Source organism: Doryrhamphus excisus, linkage group LG11 (assembly GCF_037039965.1).
Source record: "Doryrhamphus excisus strain RoL-2023G ecotype Guam linkage group LG11, RoL_Dexc_Guam_v1.1, whole genome shotgun sequence".
Taxonomy (NCBI): Eukaryota; Metazoa; Chordata; class Actinopteri; order Syngnathiformes; family Syngnathidae; genus Doryrhamphus; species Doryrhamphus excisus.
Window position 1 is genome coordinate 8,527,764 of NC_136367.1, and position 18,378 is coordinate 8,546,141.

Genomic DNA, 18,378 nt, shown 5'->3' on the forward strand with positions numbered 1-18,378 from the left:
TCACTTTTCATCCAAATTATTGAGAGTACGATCATCTTCAGAAATCACTGTGCTTTTGCCAACAAATGCGGTAATTAAGTGTCTCTCTGAGAGCTTGAAAGAACTTAAGCTGGTTCAGCAACATTTACCGGAGTATGTTAATGACAGGTTGCACTTATATTCAATATGAGATCATTGTTTATTAAGAAATCACAAGATGGATTTGACAAATGACTGGTTAATGCTTGGTTAAAAATTACTGATTTAAGGAATTTCCAACCTCATCCGAAGGACTTTTCTACTGCTTTTTTACCAGGAAATGTAAAATGATGAGATCCAAAAGGGAAATGTGTTACGTTGGCAGCAGCCACATACGTCGTTTGACGCATGTCACAAATACCAACACGTCGCAAATGTCTACAAGATAGTAATTAGGTATGGCAGTGGCTCTTCATCTCCAACTCTGAAGCTCTTCTCATCTTCTCATCTACCAACACATGCAGTATGCAGTTGTGACTCACAACTGTACACTTTTGAATTGATCTTAAATGATAAAAGATCTTCACCATATATGAATTTAAAGGTAAAGCACCTATTAATTAAGGCTGAGCAATGCTGCAAAGTTGCAAAGTTTAGTATCCAGTATGGTACGGTTTATTTGTTTCGACAACGTCAAGTGAGATATACAAAATAGTTTTTATTAAACAGGACAAAATAATACATTTTAGCACAACTAATAAAATAGGCATACATTTTTTTATATTTTGAATTAACATTACATAAAATAAAATATAATTAAATACATAAAAAATAGGTAAGAATAGAATGAGTTGGAACATTAAACAAGAAGAAGTAGATAAATAGTGGAGAAAATGACGACATTGCACAACTCATGAGAAATACCATTAATCACCAATACTGACGCTTTCCACTTGATTTTTAATGAATTATAATTATAATGATTTTTTAAAATGAAATTTTGTGGTGCATTACAGAACATGCAGTACCGTGAAAAAGTGTTTGGTCCTTTGCATGTTTGTCACAAATTGAAATATTAATCCATGACAACACAACTGCACACAAAATGCAGTTTTGAAATGAAAATGTTTATTATTAAGGAAGAAAATACAAATCCAAACCTACACGGTCCAGTGTGGAAAAGTGATGGCCCCCGAAACCAACCTAAACTGGTTGGGCCACCCTGAGCAGCAACTGCAAAAGTGTTTGCAATAACTTGGAGGAACTTTGGCTCGATCATCTTTGCAGAATTGTTGCAATTCCGCCACATTGGAGGGTTTTTCCTCATGAACCGCCTTTTGATAGACAGCAGAATCCATGCTTCCATTTATCACATCAAGTCTTCCAGGTTCTGAAGCAGCAATACGGCCCCAGACCATCACACTACCACTACCGTATTTCACTCTTGGTATTATGTTCTTTTTCTGAAATGCAAAACTTTTGTCTCGTCGGAGTATTAGACCAAAGAACTCAACCTGTTTTGTCTCAGATGACGCGTTCAAATGCCCATACGGTGCTGGTAATTATTTGGTTTTTTGTATGCAGGCAAAATGTTTGCTCTGTTTTCCAGAGGGGTAACATTGGCGTATGAACAAGGAGCCGAGATGGTGGACAGACTGAGACTGACAATCGTGTTGCACAGCCTGGCTCTTCTCTTCTTTGGGCCGGCCAGCGAGGCCTCTTCTCTGGGACTGACAGTCCACATGGAGCCACTGGAGAGTGATGGAGGACATTCGGTGGGCAACATTTTTCACCTTTCTAAGTCCTTTCTTTCATCTTTCTGTTAGCAACAGCAGTTTATTACGTGCGGTGGATAAGTGGTTGACATCGGTTGACATCGGTTGACATCGGTTCCACGGTGCTAGTGGGACGTGTGTGCACTTCTGATTGTCTATGCATAAGATTCATGCATTATACAATGACAAATGAGGACATTTGACCACAAAATTAGCAATATTAAAAGTTTCTTGAAAAAAAACAAATCTGAATCCAACATAACTTTTTGCAAAATCCAGCAACAAGCCAATACTACGTAGTACGTACTATGTACTACTACAAAATAGGAGTAAAAAAGAAACCTATTTTTTCTTCTGCTTTGGTTTTTGCAGGTGCGAGCTTATTTCACCGCCATTGCCTCCACCCCATGCCCCCCGCTCACTGGGGTGTGTACTGAAGGAGTAAACTGCACCCTTTACAAATCCCATGCCCCTGTCAGTGGGTCCATGCCCACCCCGGGCTGGTGTGTCCGCCAGTGGCAGAAAGTGGTTCCCAGTAACTACAATGGAACCTTCACTTTGAAGTATGTTGCAGAATATTTCCTATTTGCCTGCTTTTTCATTTCAGTGTCAACTATTCACAAATAAGACGCTTCTTTTGATGTGGTTATTATTCAAAGCTGACATCCTTTCATTCTGTGGTCTTTCCCTTGCAGCGCCACCACCAGTTTTTATGTGTCATTGCATGCGGGGCCACACGTGCGAGCCAATTCTGGGAAACTCAATCACCCTGCTTATGTTGCGCTGCCCCCTCCTCTAAGGTAAGGTACAAAAAGGAGACTGGAGAACATCTATTTCAACTGGCCTGGGAAGTGGTACAAGATCTCGTTCAGGGGATCCCAAACCTTTTACAGTCACGTACCCCTTCAGACATGACCCCAAGGTTTGACATGAGCACTGATGAATCGAGAAGTTCTCATGTTGGTATCCTTCCCTTTGCATCCATTTCGTTTGAATAGACTTCATTTAAGCTTTGCTTTTTGGTCCACTCAGGATGGCTGTGGTTTGGCATGGCATCATTCATTCATTTTTGAAGTTTCCTGCCTGCATTTCCTGTCTTTATGTTTCCTGCATTTTGCTCTGTGAAGCATGACTCCATGACGCCACTACCAGAGCACTGATATGGTGCACCACAGGCATGCACGTTATATCCATATATCATATATGGTAATGGTAATGGTTTTATTTCATTTGAACATGCATCAGATTCCAATTGAGTGCATCCCATAATCAGTTCCCAGTTCCACATGTCCAAAAGGAGTAGGAAGAAGCAAAGCTTATTAAATCCTAAATTAAAAAAAAAATAAAACCTTAAACTGTATTATGGAAAGCAGGAAGTGAACAAATGTCACAGTTACTGATTGTACCCCTCCATCTGGTACTGGTCATTTTTATTTATTTATTATTTATATATTTATTATTTTTTTATTTTTTTGAAATTTTGAATTTTTTTATTTTTTGTCCCGTACCTCGTAGGAGGTGATATGAGCATCCAATGCCATAATGGGTACCATAGTAAGTGTCAATATAGTGATATATATAGCACATCATGACTGGTTCAAGACTCTTCATCCTTGTATTTAGCAAACATCAACTGCTTGTATTGTTTCTTGAATTGGCTCATCGTTGTGCATTGTTTGATTTCCTTACTCAATCCATTCCATAGTTTGATTATATCCATATACCATATAATATATGATAAAAACTGAGGACAAAAAATAAATATAACATACTTAAATAGTGAATACTTGCAAATACAAATCATTAAACCATTAATTCATTTATTTATTCATTTGTTTTCTACCGCTTATCCTCACGAGGGTTGCGTGGGTGCTGGAGCCTATCCCAGCTGTCTTCTGGCGAGAGGCGGGGTACACCCTGGACTGGTGGCCAGCCAATCCCAGGGCACATATAGACAAACAACCATTCACACTCACATTCATACCTATGGACAATTTGGAGTGGCCAATTAACCTAGCATGTTTTTGGAATGTGGGAGGAAACCGGAGTACCCGGAGAAAACCCACGCATGCACAGGGTTCAGCGTTCAGGCACACTTGCAATTTTGAGTGTTGGGCGCTAATTGTTTTTCATTTTTTTATTCCTGTACCCCACTTTGGGAACCGCTGGTCTACAGGTTTTACAAGCTGAGCGGGCAAGAAGAGAGGGTGAAATGTTGGAGCAAATGGGAGCCGATAATAATAATGTTGCTTTAGATTGTTTATATGCAGGTCACAGCATGTCAATAGAGCGTTGTTGCCATTTTTTAATGTTTTTTAGAGGACATAATAGGCGAAATAGGTGGATCCCAAAGACCTACATTGGGAGTGGAAACTGGCAGCACAAGGCAGCTTTCTACAACACGCAGAAAAGGGAAACATTTATTACAATTGAACAGAAAAGTAGCGCTACCTTTAAGAAGTTGTAACCTTAATGTTAATACTCAGTTTCAAAAAATTGTAAATGCTGTTTAACATCAGCAGCAAATGACTCTTCCACTGAATGTCCACACTGCAGTTCCTATTTTCATTCATTCTCTCGTCATGAAAGTGAGAATTTCAGTCACATGACTCTTATTGTCTTATTGTCTTATTGTCTTATTGTCTTATTGTCTTATTGTCTTATTGTCTTATGGACGCAGGGCCCATGCCAACTGCCCTCACCACTTCCCCCTGTCAGTCAAAGACCTGGATGGAGACAAGGTGCGATGCCGCTTTGCCAAGGAAGATCGAGGGGAGTGCTTCAACTGCACCCCACACTCCTTTATCGAGTTGTATGAGGTCAGTCGGACTTAAATGCTGCTGTGCCCCGCCCCGCTTTTACTCGTGTTTTAACTGTGTATTAACCAATGTATCTTGTATTTTAACGTATCTTTTACTCTGTTTACTTTTACTTTACTGTTTTACTTTCTGTTTACGTTTTTATTCAACTCCATTGTTCTGTAAAGTGTCTTTGAGTATTTTGAAAAGCACTATACAAATAAAATGTATTATTATTATTATTATTATTATTATTATTATTATTATTATTATTATTATTATTATTATTATTATTATTATTAAATGTTACACCAGTTTCCAAGTTGAGCACAAGTATAGTTGCACCTTTACCCTTTGCCATTAGCGGTAGACTTCTGCGGTGGCATCACACACCAACAAAAAGACAAAAAAAGCAAGCACAACTAGGTGTGCAACATGATGGTTTGAACTTTTGCATATGTATATATATATGTATATGTATATGTATATTTTCCCCTGGTTTGAAGTGATGGACTGCTTTTCAAGTATGTAGAATGTAGTGTAGTCAACCCTTTAAGAGGCATACTGCATATGGTATACTTCATTTTCAGCACATTTTGAAGTCATCTTACACCACAAATTCCTATCCTTGTTGGAATCCTTGCCTATGTTGCCAGGATGCATGTAAGTTGACGTTTACCGGAGATGCACCAGCGGGACACTACTCCATCTACCTGATGGCAGAGGACTACGTCCCAACTCCTAAAATAAGCCAAAAGGGCGAGAGCCAACCCCTCAGCTCCGTCCCTGTGCACCTGTCCCTCACTGGTGAGTCTGCTGACCAGGTACATCTCTTTAGAAATCTTCATACATATACAAAATATGAATATACCCTCATTTCCTAACTGAAAGGAAACTTGTTAGATTCTTTTAAACTTTGACTTTTTTTTTTCCAAAAGCCATCTTCATCCCCCTCCTGGGAACTAAAACCACTAAAATCATCTTCTTCAGCGTCACAATTGAACAGCCTCATAATTCCTATGTCATACATGTTGTCAGTCTCTCTCTTTTTTTGCTGTTGCTCTCTGTTGCTGACAGCATCTCAGTGGAGGAGCTTTTCCTCCAAACCGTTAAACTAACTCTATTGTTTTGTTGTTGTCTTCGTCTCCAGTGGAGGAGGCGTCTCCCAGTTGCACAGATGAGGTTTTGGCCACAGGGAAGACCCCCAAAGAACACTATACGTTTTCTGTCCTGCCATACGAGGAGGTGAAATTTGAGGTGGAGTTCATGTCACAAACACAGAGGTGCGTCTTTCAGGACATATTATTTTTCTATGTGGACAATTTTGAGGCTGTTTATAGCGCAGTCGGATGGGTAAAAGCAGATGGAAGTAGATGGATCCAAGATCCAGAGCTAATATATTAGTAATGAAGTATTAGCTCATATCGGTATCGGTTTGTTTGGTAACTTTCATCCTTTGTGCTGTTCATAATTGTGATGTTGCCAGCATTATTTCAGAGGAATGACAGGAACTCAAGTATTTGAGGGAAGTCATTGTCAAATAGCAGTATCAGTGGACATCGGTATTGAAGAAATGAAGGGTGAGACAATATCAGTATATTAGAGACGGGTAAAAAGCCGATCGCGAGCTATGTCTGAAACGTAGTGTATTCGGTTTCAAGTCAGCCATCTTTGGTTGTCTCCATGCGGCCTCTTCAAACGTCACACTCAAAATTCTTGTGTCATAAGATCGCCTTAAGGTGACAACGTTCCCAAATGTCACACGCCTCACCCTTACAAGTATGCACAAAATGACACGGTGGAATGAAAAAAGTAATATTCGTGGCATGTAGACAATAAACTCCATCTGTTGGCTATCAGAGATGACGCACATGACAAATCTTGTTGGGTTCCTGCTCATGGCTGTTTGTGTGAACAAACGGCTCAAACATTTCACGTTCTTTCAACTAATCGGCCGACATGCCGCACTTCCTTTGCAGTGTTTCAGAGATTGACGTCGTTGGCCAACCTGGGCTCATCAAGTATGGCTTCGATTCAACCGGCGCTATGTCGCACATGTCCGTATCCTGGGTCCGTTCAGAGAACAATCTGACCCACCTTCTGCCAGTCTGCTTTGTGGCCAACACCATGAGGTACGTCAGTCAACTGCACATTCAGTAAATTAGTTTCCAAAGAAAACACGTATGACTCATCAAAGTTGTTAATCGTTTATAAACGTATCATAGTTCCACTGTTAGAAACCCCACAATTGTTACGTGTTAAATGAAGAAAATTAGTGATGAGTACCTCTAGATCAGGGGTCTCAAACTCAATTTACCTGGGGGCCACTGGAGTTAGGGTCTGGGCAAGGCTGGGCCGCATCAGGTTTTCCAAAAAAAAAAAAAAAACGCATTTATGAAAAACAGAAAAATATACAAACTTTTTCAGTGCTTTGGTTCCGATTTTCTACAATAAAAGCTCTGATAAAACATTCCACTGTTCTCAAATATCTTAATTTTTATTTTTCTGCACAAAATAAGATGAAAAATAAATAAACAAATCAAGAATAAAGAAAATCAATCAGTAATAAATAAATATAATCATAATAAAACGGCAAATAAAAACTTAAGAAACCACATATAGTTGGTGGGTAGACAAATGATTTTTTTCAGATTAAAATGAACAAAGCATTATTAGAGCCCTGTAGACATGACAAAACACGACTATAGTCACATTTATACTCTTTTTATTTACAACATATTGCGCAACTGCAGGGTCTTGAGACACATGCTAACTCGCAAACTAGAGAGCTGGAGACCTAAACGGTAGTTATTTCCTTTAAACTTTAATAGCCAAAAACTTACCACCTCCACACGGATAGGGAGGATAGCTATTAACAGTTATTTAACCTTTAACATGAACATTAATCAAACGTAATATTTTTTCTGGGTACATGATACCATACAGCATCCATATCAAACTTGCACGGGCCGCACTAACATTAAACTTTCATATCAAGGCGGGGGCCTCAAACTAGTGTCCCGCTGGCCACATTTGGCCCGCGGGCCGCGTGTTTGAGACCCCTGCTCTAGATTCTACACTTTAAAATGCATTTTATAAGTGTGTGATGTGGATGGTGCATATTAATAAACATTTACATATAAATATGCCAGGATTAACCCAAAGGCTGCTTTACGTACATTTGTAGTCCCAAATTCGCAGTTTGGCATTCTGGTCTTATACTGTAGAATATACAGTACATTATGGGAGCTTAAACAGGAAGTGGTTTCATGGTGCTACCTGCAGGGGGAAATAGTGAGCAGGAGAGTCAAGTCAAGTCACCCAACATTTTCCAACAGGAAAACGCTTTTGCAAGACATGATGTGTGACTATAGTAGTGTATACTGACTGGTGTGACTATAGTAGTGTATACTGACTGGTGTGACTATAGTAGTGTATACTGGTGTGACTATAGTAGTGTATACTGGTGTGACTATAGTAGTGTATACTGGTGTGACTATAGTAGTGTATACTGGTGTGACTATAGTAGTGTATACTGACTGGTGTGACTATAGTAGTGTATACTGACTGGTGTGACTATAGTAGTGTATACTGACTGGTGTGACTATAGTAGTGTATACTGACTGGTGTGACTATAGTAGTGTATACTGACTGGTGTGACTATAGTAGTGTATACTGGTGTGACTATAGTAGTGTATACTGGTGTGACTATAGTAGTGTATACTGGTGTGACTATAGTAGTGTATACTGGTGTGACTATAGTAGTGTATACTGGTGTGACTATAGTAGTGTATACTGGTGTGACTATAGTAGTGTATACTGGTGTGACTATAGTAGTGTATACTGGTGTGACTATAGTAGTGTATACTGGTGTGACTATAGTAGTGTATACTGGTGTGTCTATAGTAGTGTATACTGGTGTGACTATAGTAGTGTATACTGGTGTGACTATAGTAGTGTATACTGGTGTGACTATAGTAGTGTATACTGGTGTGTCTATAGTAGTGTATACTGGTGTGACTATAGTAGTGTATACTGGTGTGACTATAGTAGTGTATACTGGTGTGTCTATAGTAGTGTATACTGGTGTGTCTATAGTAGTGTATACTGGTGTGACTATAGTAGTGTATACTGGTGTGACTATAGTAGTGTATACTGGTGTGTCTATAGTAGTGTATACTGGTGTGTCTATAGTAGTGTATACTGGTGTGACTCTAGTAGTGTATACTGACTGGTGTGACTATAGTAGTGTATACTGACTGGTGTGACTATAGTAGTGTATACTGGTGTGACTATAGTAGTGTATACTGGTGTGACTATAGTAGTGTATACTGGTGTGACTATAGTAGTGTATACTGGTGTGACTATAGTAGTGTATACTGGTGTGACTATAGTAGTGTATACTGACTGGTGTGACTATAGTAGTGTATACTGGTGTGACTATAGTAGTGTATACTGGTGTGACTATAGTAGTGTATACTGGTGTGACTCTAGTAGTGTATACCGGTGTGACTATAGTAGTGTATACTGGTGTGACTATAGTAGTGTATACTGGTGTGACTCTAGTAGTGTATACTGGTGTGACTATAGTAGTGTATACTGGTGTGACTCTAGTAGTGTATACTGGTGTGACTATAGTAGTGTACACCGGTGTGACTATAGTAGTGTATACCGGTGTGACTATAGTAGTGTATACCGGTGTGACTCTAGTAGTGTATACCGGTGTGACTCTGGTAGTGTATACCGGTGTGACTCTAGTAGTGTATACCGGTGTGACTATAGTAGTGTATACCGGTGTGACTATAGTAGTGTATACCGGTGTGACTATAGTTGTGTATACTGTAGAGTCATCCCTCACTTCAAACATTGGAGTTCAGTTCAAAAATTGCTCCTTCACTCTCAAAAAGTAATTAGAAAGTAATTAATATCACTAATGTCATATTTTGTGGTTGACTCTGGCCTATGATTAGTCAAAAAATGCATATTTAAGCAAATGTTACATACTATTGACCTAAATTAAGCCTTTCCATGCAGAAAAAGTAATATACAAATAAAGTGTAAGGCCATAGAATACTCAATAATAATCATTATATTCATCTTCACAATACCACAGTAAAAACTCTGCTCTGATTCCCCAACGTCACTTCCGCATCCGCAAGACAACTATTGAAACAATCTTACTTGTGTCTTAAATGCTTTATTTTCTTGGATTATTTCTACCATATGGGATAATATGAGTGTAGAAGTGACTATAGGAGTGTTACTTCATGTCGACAGAGCTCTAATAAACAGGTTGTCTATGCTCAAACTCCAAAAATATCCCATTTATTAATACTTAATCTGGTCCCACTTTACCGTGCGGTACACAAAACTACAGTAGTTACTGAGGAAACGTGGCACATTAAGGTAGGTTCATTCTTAAGATAACTTCATTAACTACTGGGATTTTGTGCACTTTACGTCTCACAGGGAATTTTTTTCTGTTCATGAAAATAGTTTGTGCAATATACAGTGCAAAATAATTGGCACATTTCATAAGTATAAAGGCCACGTATGAGTCTGGCATGATCTTGCACAATATAATTTCAGCCTTTAATCTTGTCACTTATACAGAAGGACAAGCGAAGTAGCGCAATCATCCGTCCACATATTTACAATATTCTATTCATGCCAAAATCAAAGAGAAGCTAAGCCAAGTCATGAAAATAGTTGTTTGCGGCAGACCAACTTGAATAGAATTATCGAAAGAGAGGAAAAGATACACACACAAACACAAGACACTTTTAGGGAGCTTGCATGATAAATGTTGCAAAGTCTCATTTGCACTTCTTGTCTTTCCAGTTTGCAGTCGGAGCCCAGATGCGTGTGGTTGTACCAAAGTAAGACTCCTTCCAAATATCAAAAGAATGCCAGTTTACAAACAAAAAGCGACTCTGAACTATTCAAAGCTTTCTTTCTCAATAATTACAGGAGAAATGAAGACCCTGCCTGCTGGAACAGGTTCTTAAAACATGATGATTATTATTATTATTTTACGTTGTGTTTCTAGTTGAGTTGTGGCAGTGTTGCTATTTGCGTGTGTGTTGTCGTATGCCTGCAGAGCTGATGTGTAATAAGACGGAGATGACACTGGTCCTTCCTGTTGCATCACTGAGCAACATCAACCTGGCTGAACTCCAGCTGAATAGCGCCTCCTGCCCTGTCACCTACAACGACACTCACCTCACTGCACGCATCTCCCTGGACGGCTGCGGTACCAAGGCGGTGGTAAAAGCTTCAATTTCTTCCTACGGATGGATGGATGGACGGATGGATGAACTCATTATAATACATAAGCGATCAGTGCGGTCCTCCGGCACTGGCCTTTTAACAATACCAAAACCCAGAACTAAAACCCAGGGTGAGGCAGCATTTAGCCACTATGGCCCCCACCTGTGGAACAGCCTGCCGGAGAGCCTCAGGACTGCAGAGACTGTTGATATTTTTAAAAGAAGATTAAAGACACACCTTTTTAATCAGGCTTTTAACTCATATTTTAAACTTTTTTATCTTTTTAGTCCTATTTTATGCTCTTAGTCTTTAGCTTTTAACTCCAGTGTTTCCTCGGGGGGGGGTCCTCCACACTGGGGGCTGTGTCGGGTCTGCTGGGGCGGTGCCGTCCTTGGGTCCCTTCGACCCGGCTAGCTGGGGGTTCCTCCCTTTGATGTGGGGGTCCGTCCGTCTGTCGGAGTCGGGGGGCCCGGGTGCTGGTCCCCCGATGGCACGGCCTGCGGCTCCTCCCAGTGTGGACGGCCCCAAAGGTGGCGTCTCCTTGATGCCATGTGTGTGTGCGCGTGGGGGGGTGGGGCGTCTAGTATGGCGTCTAGTAGTATAGGGGCTTTCGTTGTAATTGTTTTTCTTTGGAATTGTGGTAATTGTTTTTAATTCTTTAAAGCACTTAGTGTTGCATGTCCTTGCAGGAAAAGTGCTCTACAAATAAAGTTGATTTGATTTTGAAAAGATAATACACGTCCATCTGATATCTCATATTAATGAACAGATGTGTTGCATAATGTTTCTGAGCGAGGGCAACCAGGTAGCGCCAAATGTATCTGTGGCGGTTCAAATGTAATTGTGGTGGGCCACCACAAATGATTGAACTCATACAAATGATTTTATGTCATTGTAAGCATAACATAACATACTATAATATACATACATTTTTCATACTTTAAATGCAGACAGAAGTAAGGCAGTGGTAAGACGCGATGCGGGGTCAAAGTTCATAATGGCAGCTGGCGTTATTGTGAGAAAGGTCAATTCCCAAACCAGAAATAGTCTCACCCTCACCTGTTTTGCAGCAAACTGGCAACGAGCTGGTTTACACCAACACCTTGAAAAGCGTCCGACCTTTCTCCATGATCAGTCGCCACCCCTCCCTCATCCTCCCGCTGGCCTGCCGTATTCCCGGAGTCCAAGCAAGGGGTCCAAATTTCAACATCACGGTTCCCACAACGACCTTCGACAATGATGGCGTTTGGATAGAATTCCACTTACCAGGAGACGGGCCGCTGTCAAGGGTCACAAGCAACCCGGTGTACCGTCCTATTGGTCTTATACCGAGACGGCTACGGCGGGAAGCAGCACAGGGTCATCATATCCATTCTCGCCAAGCAGCCGTTGGGTCCAGGCTGGAAAAGCTGGACCTCCATGTGTTGAGTAACACGACTACAAATCGAGTTGAAATGATTATGAAAAGCTGCATGGCATCCGAGAAGGAAGACATGGCTGACAGCAGCGTCATTCTGGAAGAAGGGTCGGTAACGCCTCACATCCATGATGGAATACTCTGGTATCACAGCTTGAGTGAGACATCTCCTCTACGTTTGTCTTTATAGATGCTCAGCTTCCAACACAACAGTGGAGATCGTTACAGGACAGAGTAATTCTTCCATCTTTCGCATTGATTTGTCCTCCCTGAACACACAAGGAACAACGGTCAGTACTTTTGGTTTGGGGCTTGACTTTGTCTTTTTTACTGGCTATTCTTACAGCATACGGCATAGCAAGCAATATAGCTTGTTGACCCACGGGGGATTCTTGACATTTTCCCTAAAATAACAAATTCTGGTCCTTGTTTTGTTTGTTTTGCTTAGTTTTATTTCTTTACTGGCAATCTTCCTTTATTCTGACTTCATCGGCTACAGGATGTGTTACACCGATGTTGCCTAATTGTTGCCGAGCGGACCGCACAAATAATTGGAGAGGGTTTTTTTGTTTTTTCCAAAAGAGTTAAAATACAGGAAACCCACCGGGAAAGAACGTCAAAATACAGTAGATTCTGGTGAAAATGGGAGTTTTGAAAGGCATTCATTCATTCATTCATTCATTCATTTTCTACCGCTTTTCCTTATGAGGGTCACGGGGGTGCTGGAGCCTATCCCAGCTGTCTTCGGGTGAGAAGCGGAGTCTACCCTGGACTGGTGGCCAGCCAATCACAGGGCACATATAGACAAACAACCATTCACACTCACATTCATACCTATGGACAATTTGGAGTGGCCAATTAACCTAGCATGTTTTTGGAATGTGGGAGGAAACCGGAGTACCCGGAGAAAACCCACGCATGCACGGGGAGAACATGCAAACTCCACATAGAGATGGCCGAGGGGGGCATTGAACTCGGGTTTCTTAGCTGTGTGGCCTGCACGCTAACCACTCGTCACCGTGCAGCCAGTTGAAAGGCATTTTTCACATATAGCGGCACGGCGGTCTAGTGGTTAGCGCACAGACCTCACAGCTAGGAGACCAGGGTTCAATTAAATATAAAACTCACGCCTTAAAGGAATAATTACGATAATAATTACAACTCATCCACATGTGGCTCAGGATCCATTTATATTAGAACCAGAATGCAACATTGATTTTGACATTTTTCCAAAATACAATTCCTCTGGACATCAAGGGAATTTGGGACTTGGTATTTCCAGGATCACGTCATGTTTGTCACTAGGCAAACATTTTCAGGATGAAACGAGTATCTTGTCGTTTCAACTCCCTGAAGTATATTTATGAAACGGCTTCCAGAGTGGTAAAAAGGGACAACACCTGCATTATATTCACAGTCGTTTATTATCGTCCATGAAGCAGGAAGAGACAGACGGACAAACAAATATAATCACACTCCACAATTGTTCAGCTTGAGTTGCTTTACTTTTATATGGTCATTGAAGTTTTGGATGAAAAAGCTCAGCGCCGACTTGACCAGAACGGTTGTCTCCTGTCCCACAGATGCACTTCCAGTGTGTGGTCCAGCTGTGTGTCACCTTGCTTCCCTCCGACACCTGCGGAACAGGGTGCTCAAGCACCCGGGTGAAGAGAGCTACTGTCAACGCCTTAACCAAGACATTCACTGTCAATTCAGGACCTGTAAGTCTCGTGGTCACCACGCCAGCTCCAACTGTGGTCCCCGCTTCTGTGGCGACACAACAAACTGCAGCTGCTACAACTGCTGCAGTCGTAGCCGCGACCTCCAGCGGTAAGCCTCAGCCTACTGAATCCTTCTTGATCTTAGCTTCCACCATTTGCTTGTGGTCATGAAGGTCACGCCCACGATAAGCAGGCGGGCATCTGCTGTACATTTACAACTTCTCATAGTATGTTCTTCTCATCGTGTTAAGAAGGTGTCCAATGTCAAGCATTCCTTTCTCCTCTTCTCCTGCAGCTCCAAAGCAGACTTCTTCCATGGCGCTAGGATTGATCCTCATCACCACTGGCATGTTTCTTCAGCACATCTTTATTCACTAAAGAAGTTTTTGATGATCTGCCAGAACGGTCTTTAATTCATCTTTTATTTTTTATTCATCTTTCATGTTGCTATCAAATGAAGGCATAGATGCCTGAAATATGTTATTAGATTCATACAATGGAATTAAAATACATAATACATACTGGTGCATCACAATAAATTTCAGAAAAGTTTATTTCAGTAGTTCAAGCTCTGTCTGCACGGTGAACGAGTTGGCCACACAGCTAGGAGACCCGAGTTCAATTCCACCCTCGGCCATCTCTGTGTGGAGTTTGCATGTTCTCCCCGTGCATGCGTGGGTTTTCTCCGGGTACTCCGGTTTCCTCCCACATTCCAAAAACATGCTAGGTTAATTGGCCACTCCGAATTGTCCATAGGTATGAATGTGAGTGTGAATGGTTGTTTGTCTATATGTGCCCTGTGATTGGCTGGCCACCAGTCCAGGGTGGACCCCGCCTCTCGCCCGAAGACAGCTGGGATAGGCTCCAGCACACCCGTGACCCTCGTGAGGATGCGGTATAGAAAATGGATGAATGGATGGTTCAAACTCTTACAGTATATTCTATAGATTCACTACACACAAAGTAAAATATTCCAAGAATGTTTCTTCATTTCTTAATAAGCTTAGCTGACGAAAATGCCTTTAATTGGTCATTTCGTCAAAAATGAACCTGAAATGAAATAACTTCAGCACCATATTGAAATTTATTGAGATGCCCCTGTATCAGACTAGATGGCGCTGTACTGTAAGAGTACAGACCTATTTATGCTTATATGTACACAGTTCAAGATGGGTAGCCGGGTTTGTAGAAAGCAGATAGCTGCTGATTATCTTACATAACATTTGGGAGATATGTTTGATATAAGTTATGTTTTGTATTCCATGGCAAGGATTGTTGTTGACCCTGTGTTGCTCTCAGTACACATTTGTTGACATTTGTTCCACTGCAATGCCTAACCCAGGGGTGAGTCAACTTTTGACACCGAGTTAACAAAACTGACCGGAGGCCAGACTATATATTATAATTCTGTCATAATCATCTGTCATGCATGTCATGCAATCAACATGATTAAAGGATGTGTGATATACAATATGAACGATAAAGCATCAACAGTTCAACTCAGATTGACTCGGACTACTTGCACAGATTCCAAAATGCTTGGTGTTAGTTTGCCCACCCCCGGCTTACACCATCCCCATTTTGCTGTTATCTACACTATTTACATTCATTCGTAAGAAAAGAACAACACGACATAACAAAAGATATGAAATGTATGAAATCATCCAGCTGTGCAGAATTTTAACCTGAGGTATGCCTTTGTTCAAATTGTAACTTCCCTCCCCCCCTCAATTTAGTCACTCTTGTTATAAACTGAAATGATGTAATTACGAAAAAGGTAACTACTGTTGAACATCGAAGATCTTGATGTTGACTCATGGTAGTTTTATGTTTGAGACCATTCCTCTATAATAATGCATTATCACTCTGATAAAATATACTAATAAAGCACTTTTGCATCACAGTTTGATGTTTATTGACCCAGTAAGAGCATTAACAAGCTTTTCCAATTTAAAAAAAAAGTGGAATATAGGTTGTTTTCTTGAAATATCTTCATAATGAAAAATTATTATTTCATATTCCATGTACAGTGCATCCGGAAAGTATTCACAGCGCTTCACTTTTTCTACATTTTGTCATGTTACAGCCTCATTCCAAACTGAACTAAATTAATCTCTTACCTCAAAATTCTACACAAAATACTCCATTATGACAATGTGAAAAAAGGTTTTTTTGACATGTTTTGAATTTATTAAAAATAGAAAACAAAAAAAACACATTTACATAAGTATTCACAGCCTTTGCCATGAAGCTCAAAATTGAGCTCAGGTGCATCTTTTTTTCCTCTGATCATCCTTGAGATCTTTCTACAGCTTAATTGGAGTCCACCTGCAGTAAATTCAGTTGATTGGACATGATTTGGAAATATAATAACTGTCTATATAAGGTCCCACAGTTGACTGTGCATGTCAGAGCACAAACACCAAGCATGAAGTCAAAAGAACTGTCTGTAGACCTGCGAGACAGGATTGTCTTGAGGCACAAATCTGGGGAAGGATACAGAAAAATTTCTGCTGCTTTGAAGGTCCCAATGAGCACAGTGGCCTCCATTATTCGTAAATGGAAGACGTTTGGAACCACCAGGACTCTTCCTAGAGCTGGCCGGCCTTCTAAACTGAGCGATCGGGGAAGAAGGGCCTTAGTCAGGGAGGTGACCAAGGCCCCGATGGTCACTCTGTCAGAGCTCCAGCGTTCCTCTGTGGAGAGAGGAGAGCCTTCCAGAAGGACAACCATCTCTGCAGCAATCCACCAATCAGGCCTGTATGGTAGAGTGGCCAGACGAAAGCCACTCCTTAGTAAAAGGAACATGGCAGCCCGTCTGGAATTTGCCAAAAAGCACCTGAATGACTCTCAGACCATGAGAAACAAAATTCTCTGGTCTGATGAGACAAAGATTGAACTCTTTGGTGTGAATGCCAGACGCCATGTTTGGAGGAAACCAGGCACTGCTCATCACCAGGCCAATACCATCCCTACAGTGAAGCATGGTGGTGGCAGCATCATGCTGTGGGGATGTTTTTCAGCAGCAGGAACTGGCAGACTAGTCAGGATAGAAGGAAAAATGAATGCAGCAATATATAGAGATATCCTGGATGAAAATATTGCTGCATTCATTTTTCCTTCTATCCTGACTAGTCGAATAATGGAGGCCACTGTGCTCATTGGGACCTTCAAAGCAGCAGAAATTTTTCTGTATCCTTCCCCAGATTTGTGCCTCAAGACAATCCTGTCTCGCAGGTCTACAGACAGTTCTTTTGACTTCATGCTTGGTGTTTGTGCTCTGACATGCACAGTCAACTGTGGGACCTTATATAGACAGTTATTATATTTCCAAATCATGTCCAATCAACTGAATTTACTGCAGGTGGACTCCAATTAAGCTGTAGAAAGATCTCAAGGATGATCAGTGGAAAAAAGATGCACCTGAGCTCAATTTTGAGCTTCATGGCAAAGGCTGTGAATACTTATGTAAATGTGATTTCTTAGTTTTCTATTTTTAATAAATTCAAAAAAAGTCAAAAAAAAAAACTTTTTCACATTGTCATAATGGAGTATTTTGTGTAGAATTTCGAGGTAAGAGATTAAATTAATACAGTTTGGAATGAGGCTGTAACATGACAAAATGTAGAAAAAGTGAAGCGTTGTGAATACTTTCCGGATGCACTGTATTCCTCAAAAAACATATTTTTGATATCATGTCATTCACATTTTTAACTTGTCTTTTATATATTTTAAGAAATTTTCGTTTTTGTGTTACTACCCCAACCTTCCATAAGTGGGTCAAAAATGACCCGGTCAGGTTGTGTTCTTGAAATATCTTCGTAATGAAAACATTTTATCATTTCATATTCCAGGTATTCCTCAAAAAACATGTTTTTGATATCATGCCATTCACATTTTGAACTTACCTTTATGCAACACACAATGGATCCTCACATTTTCTATTGTTGTACGGGGTCATTTTCTTTTTCAAAGATGTTAAAAAGTGAAAAATGAAGATTTTTCTAACATGAAATCATTCTTGTGTGGTCCTAAATATAATACTAAATATCATACAAGTGATTATTCCTAACCAAAATGGCAAAATTGGCATAAAAAGGCATTGATTCTAGTATCAGTCATATTTGACCCACGTATGGAAGAGTGTTGGGTCCGGTCACTCGTGCATCTAAGGGTTGATTAAAAACCTAATTTTGGTCCTTAACGCACGAGGCTTACTTTAAAAAAATATGAATAACATCGCTTGTTAGTCAACTTTTGGTGTTTCAATATTGTAATGTCTCTGAGTTAACAAAATTAACCGGAGGCCAGACTATATATTTCCAGCATTTAATTCTGACAGTCTAACTGGAATTATTTGTCTTATATTATCTGTGTCATGCAAGGTGCTATATGTTTTTTTGTCTATTTGTCAGGAGAACCGTTGTTATCACCTTATA

General features: G+C 40.4%; 1 protein-coding gene across 1 annotated transcript; it reads left to right on the forward strand.

Moving 5' to 3' along the window:
- Nucleotides 1–2,110: 2,110 nt before the first annotated feature.
- Nucleotides 2,111–14,351, forward strand: LOC131097689 (uncharacterized). Its single transcript, XM_078794703.1, has 11 exons — nucleotides 2,111–2,296; nucleotides 2,429–2,533; nucleotides 4,414–4,552; nucleotides 5,188–5,338; nucleotides 5,682–5,814; nucleotides 6,511–6,663; nucleotides 10,373–10,410; nucleotides 10,502–10,798; nucleotides 11,872–12,508; nucleotides 13,802–14,048; nucleotides 14,235–14,351. The coding sequence occupies exons 1-8, from the start codon at nucleotides 2,220–2,222 to the stop codon at nucleotides 10,537–10,539; spliced, it is 834 nt and encodes a 277-aa protein (XP_078650829.1). The 5' UTR covers nucleotides 2,111–2,219; the 3' UTR covers nucleotides 10,540–10,798; nucleotides 11,872–12,508; nucleotides 13,802–14,048; nucleotides 14,235–14,351.
- Nucleotides 14,352–18,378: the final 4,027 nt, after the last annotated feature.